General features: G+C 40.7%; 2 protein-coding genes across 4 annotated transcripts in view; one reads left to right on the top strand and one right to left on the bottom strand.

The window, feature by feature from the left end:
- The window catches only part of LOC135105646 (uncharacterized), a 60,054-nt gene extending 48,438 nt beyond the window's left edge, over positions 1 to 11,616 (bottom strand). Inside the window, exons 1-2 of one of the 2 annotated variants that reach the window (XR_010270937.1) lie at positions 11,062 to 11,616; positions 10,213 to 10,475 (exon numbers count right to left, since the gene is read on the bottom strand). Coding sequence is in view for 1 of the 2 variants with exons in the window: in XM_064014010.1 (XP_063870080.1) it covers positions 10,372 to 10,475; positions 11,062 to 11,122 (165 nt within the window). In the remaining variant the exon portion in view is untranslated. The remainder of the gene's footprint in view (positions 1 to 10,212; positions 10,476 to 11,061) is intronic. The other variant, XM_064014010.1, reaches the window with a different exon arrangement.
- Positions 11,617 to 12,060: 444 nt separating this feature from the next.
- The window catches only part of LOC135105642 (glycosylphosphatidylinositol anchor attachment 1 protein-like), a 34,419-nt gene continuing 30,917 nt past the window's right edge, over positions 12,061 to 15,562 (top strand). The window contains exon 1 of one of the 2 annotated variants that reach the window (XM_064014003.1): positions 12,061 to 12,329. The gene's annotated coding sequence lies outside the window, so the exon portion shown is untranslated. Of the gene's footprint in view, positions 12,330 to 14,835; positions 14,858 to 15,562 lie in introns of those variants that run through there. The other variant, XM_064014004.1, reaches the window with a different exon arrangement.

The following is a 15,562-nucleotide window of genomic DNA, read 5'->3' as shown; positions in this document are numbered from 1 at the left end:
CTCTTACCAAACTCCATTACTTTACATTTACTTATATTGAATTCCACTTGCCAAGATTTACTCCATTTATTTATCTTAACCAAGCCACTAGGGGAGCAAGCCAGCTCAACTCAGTGCTGGTCCTAAGCCTGGATAAATGGGGAGGGTTAGCGGTAAGAAGGGCATCCAGCTGTAAAAACCTGTGCCAAAACCATGGAGCGAAGTCAAGAGTATGAGAATACAGCTAGGGCGTCCCCTGTATGCGACGCGCCTTGCTGCTACGATAAGTGGGAGAAGGCTACCGTGTCCTGGGCGGGCACAGCTAAAGAAGATAGCCCAAAGAGTTGGTTCCTTAAATATGGGGAGCATGATGGGAAGGAGTAGAGAAGTAGTGGATGTGATGAAGAGGAGAAAAATTAACATCCTTTGTGTCCAGGAGACCAGATGGCAAGGTAACAAGGCCAGAGAACTGGGAGATGGGTACAAGCTCTTTTACAGCGGGGCAAACAAGGAAGGAAGAGGTGTGGGAGTGGTATTGGATGCTGAGTGGAAGAAACACATTGTGAATGTAAACAGGTGTAGTGACAGAGTAATGAGCATTAAGTTAATGTATGGAAAAATCACAATTAACATCATCAGTGCCTACGCACCACAAGTCGGCTGTAGTATTGAGGAGAAAGAGGATTTTTGGGAACAGATGAATGCACAAATCACTGGGATAGGTGAGGAAGAGAGAATCATCCTTGGGGGTGATCTGAATGGCCATGTGGAAAGAAATAGAAATGTTATTGAGAGAATACATGGGGGATGGGGTGTGGGAGAGAGAAATGAAGAAGGTGAAAATGTGGTGGATTTTGCAGTGGCTTTCAACATGGCAAACTTAAATACTTTTTATAAGAAACAGAAAAATCAAATGTGGACATATTGCAGTGGAGGAAGGAAAAGTCAGATTGATTTCTTAATGTGTAGGAGAAATAACTTGAAGGAAATAAAGAATTTTAAGGTTATCAATGGCAAGTGTCTCACCTCAACACAGGCTGATCATGATAGACTTCAAGATGAAAGAGAAAAGAAGGGGCAGACAACAACAAACATCAAGAATTAAATGGTGGAGGTTGAAGGATGAGGAGCTGAAAGCGGAGTTTAAAATCAAAGTGCTGGACAGGATGGTAGAAGCTGAAGATCCAGACACATGGTGGACAACAAACAGCAGGCACATAATTGAGATAGGGGAAGAAGTATGTGGGTAAACATCAGGAAAGGACCCCCCACAGGATAAGGAATCTTGGTGGTGGAATAGTGAGGTGAGAGAGAAAGTTAAGGCAAAGAAGGAGGCAAAGAAAATATATGACAAAATGGGAAATGAAGCAGAAAGAGACTACAGAGAAGCAAATAAAGAAGCAAAGAGGTCAGTACCACAAGCAAAATCTAGAGCAAGGGAAGACATGTAAGATAAATTGGAAACCACGGAAGGTGAGAAGAGGATATTTGCACTAGCAAGACAGAGAGAGAAGTCAACAAAGGATTTTACGCATATCAAGCAGGCTAAAAATAAGGAAGGAAGAGTTCTAATTGATGACAATGAAATAAGAGAGCGATGGAAAGAATATTTCAAGGCACTTTTGAATAAGGAAAACCCAAGAGGAGTGTTGGAGGATAGGGAACCAAATGACAGGAGAACAACAGCAATTTCAAGGGAGGAAGTCAAACAAGCATTGAGGATGAACGATGGGAAGACAACAGGGCCGGATAACATACCTGTAGAGGTGTGGAAGAGTTTAGAAGAGGAAGGACTTGAGTGGCTGTGTTAGTTGGTAAATAACATCTATGAGAAAGAGAAAATCCCAAATGCATGGAGATGCAGCAATATTGTCCCAATATACAAGCAGAAAAGAGACATACAGGACTGTAAAAATTACAGAGGAATTAAATTAGTGTCACATACAATAAAACTGTATGAAAGGATAATTGAGAGAAGAGTAAGGGGAGAAACACAGGTGGGAGACAAACAATTTGGATTTATGCCAGGGAGAAGTACTACCAATGCAATCTTTGCACTAAGACAACTACTGGAGAGGTATGGGGAGAAGCAAAGAGAGTTACACCTTATTTTTATTGATTTGGAAAAAGCTTATGACAGAGTACCATGCCAGGAAGTTTGGGCTATTATGAGGAAAGGAGCATCAGAGAAGTACGTGAGAGTGATCCAGGACATGTATGAAGGCTCAAGGACGAGGGTAAGGAGCAGTGTGGGAACAACAGAGGAGTTTTGTGTGAGAGTGGGTCTGCACCAGGGATCTTCTCTGAGCCCATAACTGTTCAACCTACTCATGGATGATAGTGTTCAAAATATATAGGAGGAGGCACCATGGACCATGTTGTTCGCGGATGACATCGTCTTGGTGGATGAAAGTAGAGATGGGGTAGAAAGTTGGAGATGGCGAGGAGCATTGGAAGGGAGAGGTTTGAGAATTAGCAGGGAGAAGATGGAGTATCTGAATTTTAATGGTCGACAGGAGAGCGAAGTATGGATGCAGGATATGAAGTTAAAGGATGTCAAGGAGTTCAGATACTTGGGCTCTCATATATCAGCAGACGGCAGCCTAGATGGAGAGATCATTCACCGTATCCATTCAGGTTGAAAGAATTGGAAAAAAACAACTGGAGTGCTCTGTGACCGAAAAATTAGTGCCAGAGTAAAGGGGAAAGTGTTCAAATCGGTGGTTAGACCCGCATTGTTATATAGTGCGGAGATGTGGCCAATAAAGAAAGCACAGGAGAATAAGTTGGAGGTTGCTGAGTTGAGAATGTTAAGGTGGATGCTTGGGGTGACAAGGAGGGATAAAGTGAGAAACAATTTTATAAGAGGAATAGCCAAAGTAACGGAGGTGACAAAGAAAGTACAAGAAAGGTGAATGTGATGGTTCGGTCATATCAAAAGGCAAGAAGAAGGGTATGTCAGCAGAAGGATATTGGATATGGAAGTGGAGGGAAGACAACGAGGCAGACCAAAGAAAAGGTGGAAGGATCGCATTGGAGAGGACCTGAGGGAGAGAGGATTGAGTGGAGAGGAGGTTGGGGACAGAGCCTTGTGGAGAAGACTAGTGAGGAACAATGACCCCATATGAACATGGGAGCAGCTGCAGAAGACTCCATTTATTTATCTTATTTAAATCATCTTGCAGTACCATACAGTCATTTACATTTTCTACCCTTCTCATCAGCTTAGCATCATCTGCAAACAAGTTCATAAAACTATCTATTTCTTCATTTATGTCATTCACATATATTACAAACATTACTGGTCCCAACACTAACCCCTGTGGGACACCACTAGTTACTTTCAGCCAAGATTAATTTTGGTCTTGTATTACTGTTCTCATCTCCCTATCTATCATACAGATAATCCTCCATCCACTCCATCCACTCCAATTTTTCATAATTTTTTATCTTCCACAGCAATCTTTGGTGTGGTACTTTGTCAAACGCTTTCTTCAAGTCTAAGTAGACACCATCCACCCATTCGTCTTTCTCCTGCACAATATCGACTACCCTTGAATAAAAGGACAATAAGTTCATGGAGCATGATCTTCCCCTCCTAAATCCAAATCAACAATTTACTAAAACTTAATCTCTTTCCAAGTGTTCCATCCATCTTTCCTTTATTGTTCTTTCACATAGTTATCGTAAAACACTAGTCAAAGACACCGATCTAATGTTGTAGGAAAACTATGTGAAAGAACAATAACTTCAGGATGTGCCTGTTCACCTAATAATGCTCCCTTGTTACTCGTTCCAAAGAAACAAGGCGACTGGCATGTCATCGTCAACTTCAGAAAACTAAACACATCTACCATTCCTGACCATTATCCAATGCCAAGGTTAGGTGATCTTCAGTCTCTCAGTGATTCAAATGTGGTATTTTCCACCCTAGATTTACACTCAGGATTCTTCCAAGTTGAATCAGAGGATTCACAGCCATATACTGCTTTCACTACCTCCTCTGGCCAATTCATGTTCAAATACATGGCTCAAGGTCTACATAACTTGCCTTTAACATTTCAGAGACTGATGAATTCTCTTCTCTCAGGTCTCATCGGTAAAAGTGCGTTCTGCTTCCTTAATGACATTATCATTGCATCAAAGTCTCTACAGGACCATTTTCACATTCTGTCTCGTTCTGTCATGCTTTCAAGCAGCTGGCTTAACCATCAAATTCAGGAAATGTTCGTTTCTCCAATAACATGTCAAATTCCTTGGTCACAAAGTTGACAGAGATGGTATTCACACTTTAAATAACAAAGTAAATGCTTTGAAAAATTTCCCTGTTCCTACTAATATCAATCAGATCAGGCAATTCATCGGTCTTGCTGGATTTTATCGTCAGTTCATCAAAAATTTTAGCCTTATCGCTCAACCTCTCACTCATTTGCTCAAGAAAAAAATTGAATTCATCTGGTCTGAAAAGGAACAAAATGCCTCTGATCTTGTCTAAACTGCCTTGTATCAAGCACCAGTCCTTGCTTTTCCTAATTTTGAGAAAGATTTTGTTGTACACACTGACGCTTCTGACTTTGGAATAAGTGCTGTTCTCATGCAGAAAGATTCACTTCATAAACATCACACATTACCATATGCTAGCAGACTTCTCAACAACGCAGAGCAAAATTATGATGTCACAAAGCGTGAAAGTCTTGCCGTGATCTGGGCGTTATGTCATTTCCGCGAACTAATCTTAGGCTATAAGATTCATGTCCACAACAATTTCACAGGTCAATTTGCTCGCTGGAATCTCACGATTCAAGAATTTAATCTTACATTTTCATATATTCCTGGTAAGGCAAACTCAGTGGCAGACACACTATCATGCAATGTTGCCGCTATCTCCGTCATCACAGAGAATCCTGCCATGTCAACCATGAATGAAATAAGGAAACATCAACATTCAGATGCCTTCTCTTCTAGTGTTGCTTACTACCTCGAATCTGGTGATGAGACAAATCTTCCTAAGTTGCAAATGAGTGCTGATACATTTTACATGCAAGACAGTCTCTTGTATAAGTCAAGTGATGTCTCTACTGACGATTCTAGTGAGCGTTTATCTCAGTTCATGATACCTCAGTCATTAGTGAGTACCATACTTCACCATGTTCATGACTCACCCCACACAGGACATCCAGTTCGGGACAGATGCCTTGCATAAGCAAAACAATCGTATTTCTGGCCAACTATGAGGAAGGATATCTTTCAACATTGTGCACTCTGTCCTCAGAGTGGTTCACACCATCCATCACTCGCAAATGACAGCCCATCACTTCCACCCCTTGGGGTGGAAGTTGATCTGCTCAAACTTTCACTTACTGAGAACAGTTATCAGTATCTTGTTTGTGTGGATAGTTTCACTTGTTTCACCATTCTTGTTGCTCTCAAGGACAAAACTGCAACTTCTGTTGGTCATGTGATCATCGACAACATTATTTGTCCCTATAACTCTTCTCAAGTCATTTTATCTGACAATGACACTGAATTCAGTAACTCTGGCTTACAGGAGATTTGTAAAGAATTTCACATCAAGAAACGTAACATCGTTCCTCACTCACCCAGTTCAAACAGCAAAGTAGAGCATTGTAATAAATGTATCCTTGACGTTCTGCATTACATAACAGAAGCAAAGCACTCCTGGGATGAATGGCTTCCTCAGATAGCCTGTTCTATAAACTCAGCAATCCACTCCACCATCAAATTTCTTCACAGCGCACCACGTCCTGTCTACAACATGGATGACTATGTAAAATGTCATCTCTGCAATTTTCAGTTCACTCATAAGCTCATTCATGATCATCTCACTGCATTGCAAGCTGAGATGCTGTGGAAATAGCATCACAGAGCAACAGATTCTTCCAATGAAGTCAGTGATTTGGTCTTTGCCAGAGTTCATGATGGCATCTCTAAATTAGATCTATTGTTCTTTGGGCCACACCACGTAATCAAATCTCTCCACAGCCACAAAGTAACAATTTTAGATCTCAAAACCTTAGGAGAACAGATTGTCCATGTCAATTATTTGAAGTGTGTGAACAAAGGATTCAATGAGTGTGCAGATAAGGTATCATTAAGTTCAGATTTAACAGATCCCCCAAGCAACTCAAGCTTAACCACACACTTTCTGTCTGTCAGCATCTACCTTTCCTTCTTGCTGGAAATGTGCCTACATTCAGCCTGTTCCTAAAAAGGGTAACCACTCTAATCCCTCAAACTACCATCCTATTGCTTTAATTTCCTGCCTATCTAATGTTTTTTAATCTATCCTCAACAGGAAGATTCTTAAACATCTATCACTTCACAACCTTCTATCTGATCGCCAGTATGGGTTCCGTCAAGGATGCTCTACTGGTGATCTGGCTTTCCTTACTGAGTCTTGGTCATCCTCTTTTAGAAATTTTGGTGAAATTTTTGCTGTTGCCTTGGACATATCAGAAGCTTTTGATAGAGTCTGGCACAAAGTTTTGATTTCCCAACTACCTTCCTATGGCTTCTATCCTTCTCTTTGTAACTTCATCTCAAGTTTCCTTTCTGACCGTTCTATTGCTGCTGTGGTAGACGGTCACTGTTCTTCTCCTAAATCTATTAACAGTGGTGTTCCTCAGGGTTCTGTCCTGTCACCCACTCTCTTCTTATTATTCATCAATGACCTTCTAAACCAAACTTCTTGTCCTATCCACTCCTACGCTGATGATACCATCCTGCACTTTTCCACGTCTTTTCATAGACGTCCAACCCTTTACGAAGTAAACATTTCATGCAGGGAAGCCATAGAATGCCTGACTTCTGATCTTTCTAAAATTTCTTATTGGGACAGAGCAAACTTGGTATTGTTCAATGCCTCAAAAACTCAATTCCTCCATCTATCAACTCGACACAACCTTCAGACAACTGTCCCCCTCTTCTACACTGAACATCCTCAGTCTGTCCTTTACTTATAATCTGAACTGGAAACTTCACGTGTCATAACTAGCTAAAACAGCTTCTATGAAGTTAGATGTTCTGAGAGGTCTCTGCCAGTTTTTCTCACCCCCCAGCTGCTAACTCTGTACAAGGGCCTTATCCATCCATGTATGGAGTATGCTTCACATGTCTGAAGGGGGTTCCACTCATACTGCTCTTCTAGACAGGGTGGAATCAAAAGCTTTTCATCTCATCAAATCCTCTCCTCTAACTGACTGTCTTCAGCCTCTCTATCATCGCTGCAATGTTGCATCTCTAGCTGTCTTCTACCACTATTTTCATGCTACCTGCTCTTCTGATCTTGCTAACTGCATGCCTCCCCTCCTCCCACAGCCTCACTGCATAAGACTTTCTTCTTTCTCTTACCCCTATTCTGTCCACCTCTCTAATGCAAGAGTTAACCAGTATTCTCAATCACTCATCCCTGTCTCTGGCAGACTTCAGAACTTCCTGCCTGCTTCTGTATTTCCACCTTCCTGAGTTGAATTCCTTCAAAAGGGAGGGTTCAAGACACTTATCTTTCAATTTTTGACTAACGCTTTGGACTGTTTTCTGGGACTGGCATCTCAATGGGCTTTTTTTTTTTATTGGATTTTTGTTGCCCTTGGCCAGTGTTCCTCCTACATAAAACACACACACACACACACACACACACACACACACACACCACCTTCCTACAGAATGAAACTTCATTCCCATTCTAAGGTTTAATCATCCACTTTCAATATCCTGTATATATGTGTATATTTCTCTTTACTTATATGTGTTGTGCATCTATCAACTCATCACAACCTTCCAGACAACTATCCCCTCTTGTTCAATGACACTCAACTGTCCCCCTCTTCTACACTGAACATCCTCAGTCTGTCCTTTACTTATAATCTGAACTGGAAACTTCACATCTCATCTCTAGCTAAAACAGCTTCTATAAAGTTAGGTGTTCTGAGACGTCTCCGCCAGTTTTTCTCACCCCCCCAGCTGCTAACTCTGTACAAGGGCCTTATCCGTCCATGTATGGAGTTTGCTTCACATGTCTGGGAGGTTTCCACTCATACTGCTCTTCTAGACAGGGTGGAATCAAAAGCTTTTTGTCTCATCAACTCCTCTCCTCTAACTGACTGTCTTCAGCCTCTCTCTCACCGCCGCAGTGTTGCATATCTAGCTGTCTTCTACCGCTATTTTCATGCTAACTGCTCTTCTGATCTTGGTAACTGCATGCCTCCCCTCCTTCCGCGGCCTCGCTGCACAAGACTTTCTTCTTTCTCTCACCCCCTATTCTGTCCACCTCTCTAACACAAGAGTTAACCAGTATTCTCAATCATTCATCCCTTTCTCTGGTAAACTCTGGAACTCCCTGCCTGCTTCTGTATTTCCACCTTCCTATGACTTGAATTCCTTCAAGAGGGAGGTTTCAAGACACTTATTCATCAATTTTTGACCACTGCTTTGACCCTTTTATGGGACTGGCATTTCAGTGGGCATTTTTTTTATTTGATTTTCGTTGCCCTTGGCCAGTGTCCTTCCTACATGAAAAAAAAAAAGAAAAAAAAAAGAAACGTCTTATATTATCATGTCTGTGTATTATTATTAAGGTTCTAGTTCCATACTCTTTCTCTGATGTCATGTATTATCTGTTAACTGCTCACATCTTACTGCTCTCTTTATTGTTATGTTCAAATGTGAGGATGCATTTTTCATGGAAGGCAATTGTATCAGTCTAAACAATTATTGCTATCTATATGTGTAATTGTGTATTCATCATTTCATACATCCATCCCACATGCAATGTGTTCACATATTCATCCCACAAGTGTCCATGGCCACCCAGTCTAATTTTAATCTTTCTCCTCCTTATCTACCTCTCAAGGGAATTTCACACACACTTCCAGTCCTTAGGGTCCTTAGGGAAAACACATGCATTCGCTTCTGACTTCCTCCCTGGTCACTGGCTAAAATTATGACATATTCTATTGGCTCTTTCATCTCATTTCCCAGCATCTCATTGGTCATTTCTTCATCCCAAAACCTAAAACGTGATCCACTTAGCTTACATAAATATAGCCTGCATGGTAGTCTCTCTCTCAGTTCAGTCTCAGTTCCAGTCACGAGCAGTCAGTCTCAGTCAGAGCTCAGTCAGTCAGTCCCTGTCCAAGAGTCAGTTCTGCTTAGTCACAGTCAGTCTTGAGAGACAATGCTCAGTCATCATCACGAGCAGCAGCTCATATCACTTCAGAGAGAGAGAACAATCATTCATCACATATATAATCATCTGTCTCATCTCATATCAAATGTATACATTCTCTCTATTATTAAATCAAGAACTCTCATCATCATGTCTTTTACTCACACACATTAACTACGTCAACTTACTACCCACAACCTCCAAGCTACCAAAAATACCAAGCTCACTACCAGTCCTCCATCATCATCAACTGGGCAAGTACCTCATCTAAACTCATAACAGTGAGAGCAGCAGTGAGCAGTGGTAGCAGCTGTAGTCAATCAACTGGATACAGCTTCACATGGCAGCATCAAGGGTCATACTCAGTGGACTATAGTGAAGTGTTTCACATTAGTATAGAAGAGCCATAGCATCCTGCCAAGGAACTTTTTTCCTCAAGACTGAAATAATTCTTGAAGGTGTCTCAGATGTTCTTGGCTGCTTCAGCGTGGCCTCTGGCAACAGCTTGCAGTCCTTAAAGACCATCATGTGGTCATGTGTCATGCCACTGACCTTGTTGCATCGTACAGTTTCTTTCATGCTCTCAGGCAAATAGTTCATAGGGGAGTATGTTTCCTGAGCTGTTTCTCTTAGGAAATTATGCAGTGCTACAGTTGTGAGCACAATATCCCTGACACTTTTAGAAGTATTTATGGCATGTTTGAAAACTTGGAATCTAGCAGGCAGTATACCAAATGCATTTTCAGACTTGTCTTGCCCTGGATAGATGATAAATGAAAATTCGTTGTTCCAGTGTCTGACCGTGCCCAGGATGTGGCTTCATTAAATTTTGTTTCAGAGGAAAAGCCCCACAATAATGTATGGACTGTTAGTGAAAGGAATATTGTGTGGTGCAGGTATGTTGATGTCATTTCTTTCAATGACACTGTTCAAGGTGTATTTGTTCCATACTCCACCATCACTAGCCTTACCACAGGCACCTACATCTACATAAAGAAATTCGTGGTTAGCATCAACAAGAGCCATCATTATAATGCTAAAATTACCTTTGTAATCATAATATTCTGACCCTGTGTTGTGTGGCTTTGCAATTAGTACACGTTTCCCATCTAGAGCACCAAGACACATGGGGAAATTCCATTGTGTAAAAAAATTCACTGTCATCTTGTCACCACTCATGTCCACTGCAAGGCAGCTTCACATACTTGGGCCCCAACACATGGTTGATAGCATGGGAAACTTCTGGGATGATCTGTGATGTCAAGGCAGAGCTGATCTGGAACTGGCAGGCCAACAATGACTGTTTCTCCTGAAAGAAGGAGAAACTAAACTTAAAGTATGACTCCTAATAAGTACATACAGTAGAATTGGCTGTTTAGGTTTGGTCAGGTAAGTTTAGTTTAAGTCAGGTTTGGTTAGATTAGGTTATTTAATTGCTAGGGCAATGGGAAAAGTTGTCTCCCAAACTTTCAAGCCATTTAATAACCTAATCTAATTAGGTAGATAATATACTATTTTATGGGCATGACATAAGAAAGGTTTAACTCAATTAAATTTAATCATCTTAATGTCAACAGTTAAAACAGTTAGGTTAGGTTATATTACAATCCCTGAGGAGAGATCCAGGGGGGGTCGCAACCCCTCGACTTGGTTTAGGTTTTGTTTTGTTAAATTACTACCAATCATAGCCCTTAACATCTCGATAAAATTGTTAGGTTAGGTTAGTTTAGTTTAGGTTAGGGTAGGTTAGAATAACCAATACTATTACATTCAATAGGGGTCTAGGACAAATTTATTGGTGGGTCAAATCTATTATGATACCGGTCCCTAATAAGTGCCCCACTATTTTTAGTGGTTATGAACCTAGAGTCCTAGACAGATAACATATTACTTACCTGATGCTATATACCGCAGTGCAAGTGTAAGGCGTTCGCCAGGTGTCACTGCATCCCTCATATGTGTTTTCTCCTTTTGTATAAATGGAGTCACAAGCTGTAGCAGCTCATGGTATTGTTCTTTGGGAAGGCGTATCCAGTCTCATGGTCTCCGAGTCTTCCAGGCTAAGTTCGGGCAGAAGTGTGCTACTTACTCTTCGTTTCCCCTCTTCTCAGGCACGAGCGCATCCACAAACGTTTCCTCTTACGATTTTTCTTGATGTAACACAAAAGAAGAGCAGATCGTCGTCGCTGGAGGAAGATTCCGACTCGAGATGATTATTAAAGAAATCTATCTTGGTTTGCTTATGTCTTGATGCTCCCGACGTCTCCTCCCACGTGTGAAGGTACTTGCTCGCGAGAGCACCCAGCCGGTCTAGCCGATAGACAGCGTTGCCAGATTGTGCTATATTCCTCCAATGAAGAGAGTGCCGGGGCTGCTGACGACGTGCCGGATGTATTATAGAAGAACAACGCCAGTAATCTCCTACATAGTAAGTAAACAACTTAACCGAAGTGTCCTGTAGTTTTTCTCCAATTATTAATGATATGTATTTAGGAAAGTGTTTTGTTTGTTAAGGGCATTGTTGTTTTTTTCATTACACTCTCTCTCTCTCTCTCTCTCTCTCTCTCTCTCTCTCTCTCTCTCTCTCTCTCTCTCTCTCTCTCTCTCTCTCTTTATAATATATATATATATATATATATATATATATATATATATATATATATATATATATATATATATATATATATATATATATATATATATAAAACCTAAATTCTGCTGTATTTGGAAAGTGGCAGTTTTGCATAATATTTGGAATAATTACATATGTACGACAATTTTACCAGAAGTACAATAATTTCAACCTAAGTAGTACGATAATATGACCAAAACAATCTGGCAACGCTGATTACCAGTCAGTGTGTCGCGTCTATGAGTGGTGTTAGTACACGTCTGTTTCAACTCCTAGCCTGACAGATTTTTATTTTATTTTTTTTTTTTTGTAACCACGCCTACACAGTGGCTGCCAAGGCTTACCTATGAGTTAAACCTTCTTTAGTTGGTAATGAGGAAGGCGTGGGCTCTAGCAGTGGACACCTGAAGGCAACAGTGGGTGAAAACAAGCAAAATAAAGAAAAGTTTGGCTGTGAAATGCTAGACAGCCAGCCATAGTGACGAGGAGGCAGGAAGGTAGATCACCACCACCATCACCACCACAGGGAAGGTAAGGTCAGGAAGTGTTAAATAAATTTAGGTAAATTAACGTAACTTTTTAATGAATAACAACAATCCACTGTTTTAACTCATTTTAACGCATCTCACCTAACCTCCAGCACAATATAGCCCTGTGTCAGCCTCGTCTCATTGCTAAAAACCGTAAAATTTAACTTAATGAAAATGTAAACAATCTGGGTCATCTCTATTTATCAGCCATTATCTATCTTATCTGTGAGTGTTTTAAACCAATACTGTCGCAAAGTGGAGCCACATGACCACGCTTTAATATCCGCTCCTTAGATATACCTGCCATTACTTGTTTAAGTTTGGCGAGGGTTTAAATGAGTGAGAAGAGTTGGTCGTCCCCTCCACTGGCCCCCCACCGCTATCTTGGATAAGGCTCCTCAGCCCCCTCCGGTTCCAATATTATATATATATATATTTTTTATTTCCTAAGTATTTTATTTCGGCTTGTAGCTAAGATTTTATGATTTGTAAAAATATTTCGTTGTTTTTTTAAGTTATTTGAGCGCATGTGTTGCGTGAAAAGTGGTGATTTTGGCGTTGTTTTTGTGTAAATAAGAGGGTCGCTTTTGGCGTATTTTTTTACGGTCCCAAAACTATTTTTTTTTTTATTTCAGCCTGTACTAGGTTCTTATTGGTTTAAAAAAATAGTTTTTTTTTTTTTAAGTGTGTTGCCGTCCCGCTCAGTGAAATGCGTGCACCGTACACTTGTTTTTATTCGTGTTCAACTTCCAATAATATTGATTTTTTTTTCGGTAGATTTTTTATTTGTGCTTGTACCTCACTTTAAATGGTTTTAGAAAATAGTTCAGATTTTTTAAACTGTTTTCCGTTATGTTTAAGCCAGAATGGGTGGACATTTGAACGATTTTAAAGGGGTGAAGGTTCCAACAGTTTCCAGATACTTTTTTTAAATATCTTTAATACTACTGCGTTTTGAAATGTGTTGTTGTTTGTGGCATTAGTCAAAATGTGTGGCAAGTCAGAATTTATAAAACATTCCTGTCTAGCTGCGTTTTTTAGAGGGGTCATTTTCAAAATGAAATACGTACGTACGTAAATAACGGTCGCTGTGACGTCATCAACCCCCCAGCCGTGACATCCCAAGCCCTCCCAGCCGTGACGTTATCAGAGTGGTACCTTCCCTAACTCCCTTCCAGTCCCTCCCAGTAAATATTCATTTTTTTTTTCAAGGTATTTCAAGGTGTGTGTGTGTGTGTGTGTGTGTGTGTGTGTGTGTTGCCTTATTTTTCGTTGTACAGATGGTGATGCAGTGTGTGTTGCCTTATCTTTCGTTGTACAGATGGGGATGCAGTGTGTGTGTGTGTGTGTGTGTGTGTGTGTGTGTGTGTGTGTGTGTGTGTGTGTGTGTTGCCTTATCTTTCGTTGTACACATGCTTTTGCAGTGTGTGTGTGTGTGTGTGTGTGTGTGTGTGTGTGTTGCCTTGTCTTTCGTTGTACAGATGGTGATGCAGTGTGTGTGTGTGTGAGTGTGTGTGTGTGTGTTGCCTTGTCTATCGTTGTACATATGCTTATGCAGTGTGTATGTGTGTGTGTGTGTGTGTGTGTGTGTGTGTGTGTGTGTGTGTGTGTGTTGCCTTATCTTTCGTTGTACAGATGGTGATGCAGTGTGTGTGTGTGTGTGTGTGTGTGTGTGTGTGTGTGTTGCCTTATCTTTCGTTGTACAGATGGTGATGCAGTGTGTGTGTGGTGTGTGTGTGTGTGTGTGGTGTGTGTGTGTGTGTGAGAGAGAGTTGCCCTTTCTTTCATTACACATATGGTGATGGTGTGTGTGTGTGTGTGTGTGTGTGTGTGTGTGTGTGTGTGTGTGTGTGTGTGTGTGTGTGTGTGTTGCTCTGCCTTTTAGTGTGGTGATGGTGATAAAATATAAATTAAACATAACACAACAATAAAAAAAAAGAAAAGATGACAAAAAAACATTAAATCAACTCAGTCTACCTGCCTCACCCCACATCCCAGCCTACTCCAAGGTGAGTAGTAGTAGTAGTAGTAGTAGTTGTTGTTGTGTTCATAAAATTTTTGTTTCCTAAGAGAGAGAGAGAGAGAGAGAGAGAGAGAGAGAGAGAGAGAGAGAGAGATATGCAGATTTTTTTTTAATTTTCAGTTTTCTTGTTTTAAATTCACTCAAATATTCTTAAAACATTATAGTCATTAATTAAAAGTAAATAAAACACCTAATTAATTTATTCTTTCATTTCATTCTCTTTTCCTTCCTTTTCTTCATCTTTCTTTATTTTGCTCTGTTAAATCATCCCTAACCTAACCTCACCTAAGCTTTACCTAACTTAACCTAACCCAACCTAATCTTGCAGTGAGAGATGGGGAGGAGGATTTAAAAGGACATGTTTGCAGTGCGCTGTCAGCCCTCACCTGCGCTGCCTCCCCCAGTGAGCGGGTGTAGGCCTGGGAATAGAACATATGCACATGTCGTGGCAGTGCTGTGTATGTCTGTTTGTCGATGGTCAAGAAGGAACGTAGCAAAAGTTTAAGGTCTGTTTGGGTGTTTTGGAGTCTTTGGGAGGGTGTGGCAGTGTTTGGGAGGTTGTGGTAGTGTTTCAGGGGCTGTAGCAGTGTTTGTGAGGGTGTGGCAGTGTTTGTGAGGGTGTGGCAGTGTTTGGGAGGGTGTGGCAGTGTTTGGGAGAGTGTGACAGTGTTTGGGAAGGTGTGGCAATGTTTTGGAGGGTGTGGCAGTGTTTGGGAGGGTGTAGCAGTGTTTGGGAGGGTATAGCAATGTTTGGAAAGATGTACCAATGTTTGGGAGGCTGTGGCAGTGTTTGGGAGGGTGTGGCAGTGTTTGTGAGGGTGTACCTCTTACAACAATCTTTTTTTTTTTTTATTTCTTCACTCTTCATTTTTTCGTATTTTTTCACTGTTCGTTATTTTTTCACCATTTTTTCATAATTTCCCTTAATTTCTTTCAGCATTTTTCCATTTTTTCACAATTTCTTCACCATTTTCTTCACCTTTTCCAATTCTCTAGTATATGTGTCCTGAAAGTAGTAGTAGTAGAAGTAGTACTAATGTATTTCTATTTACACTTATAAATAAAAAAGTAATATATATTTTTTTGTTGTGTTAAAATTTGTTGTATTTCTCTCTCTCTCTCTCTCTCTCTCTCTCTCTCTCTCTCTCTCTCTCTCTCTCTCTCTCTCTCTCTCTCTCTCTCTCTCTCTCTCTGTCTCTCTCTCAGTATCA

The sequence above is a fragment of the Scylla paramamosain genome, chromosome 12 (assembly GCF_035594125.1).
Source record: "Scylla paramamosain isolate STU-SP2022 chromosome 12, ASM3559412v1, whole genome shotgun sequence".
In the NCBI taxonomy this organism is placed as follows: Eukaryota; Metazoa; Arthropoda; class Malacostraca; order Decapoda; family Portunidae; genus Scylla; species Scylla paramamosain.
Note: the sequence above shows the minus strand (reverse complement) of the source record. Positions and strands in the feature narration are given on the sequence as shown.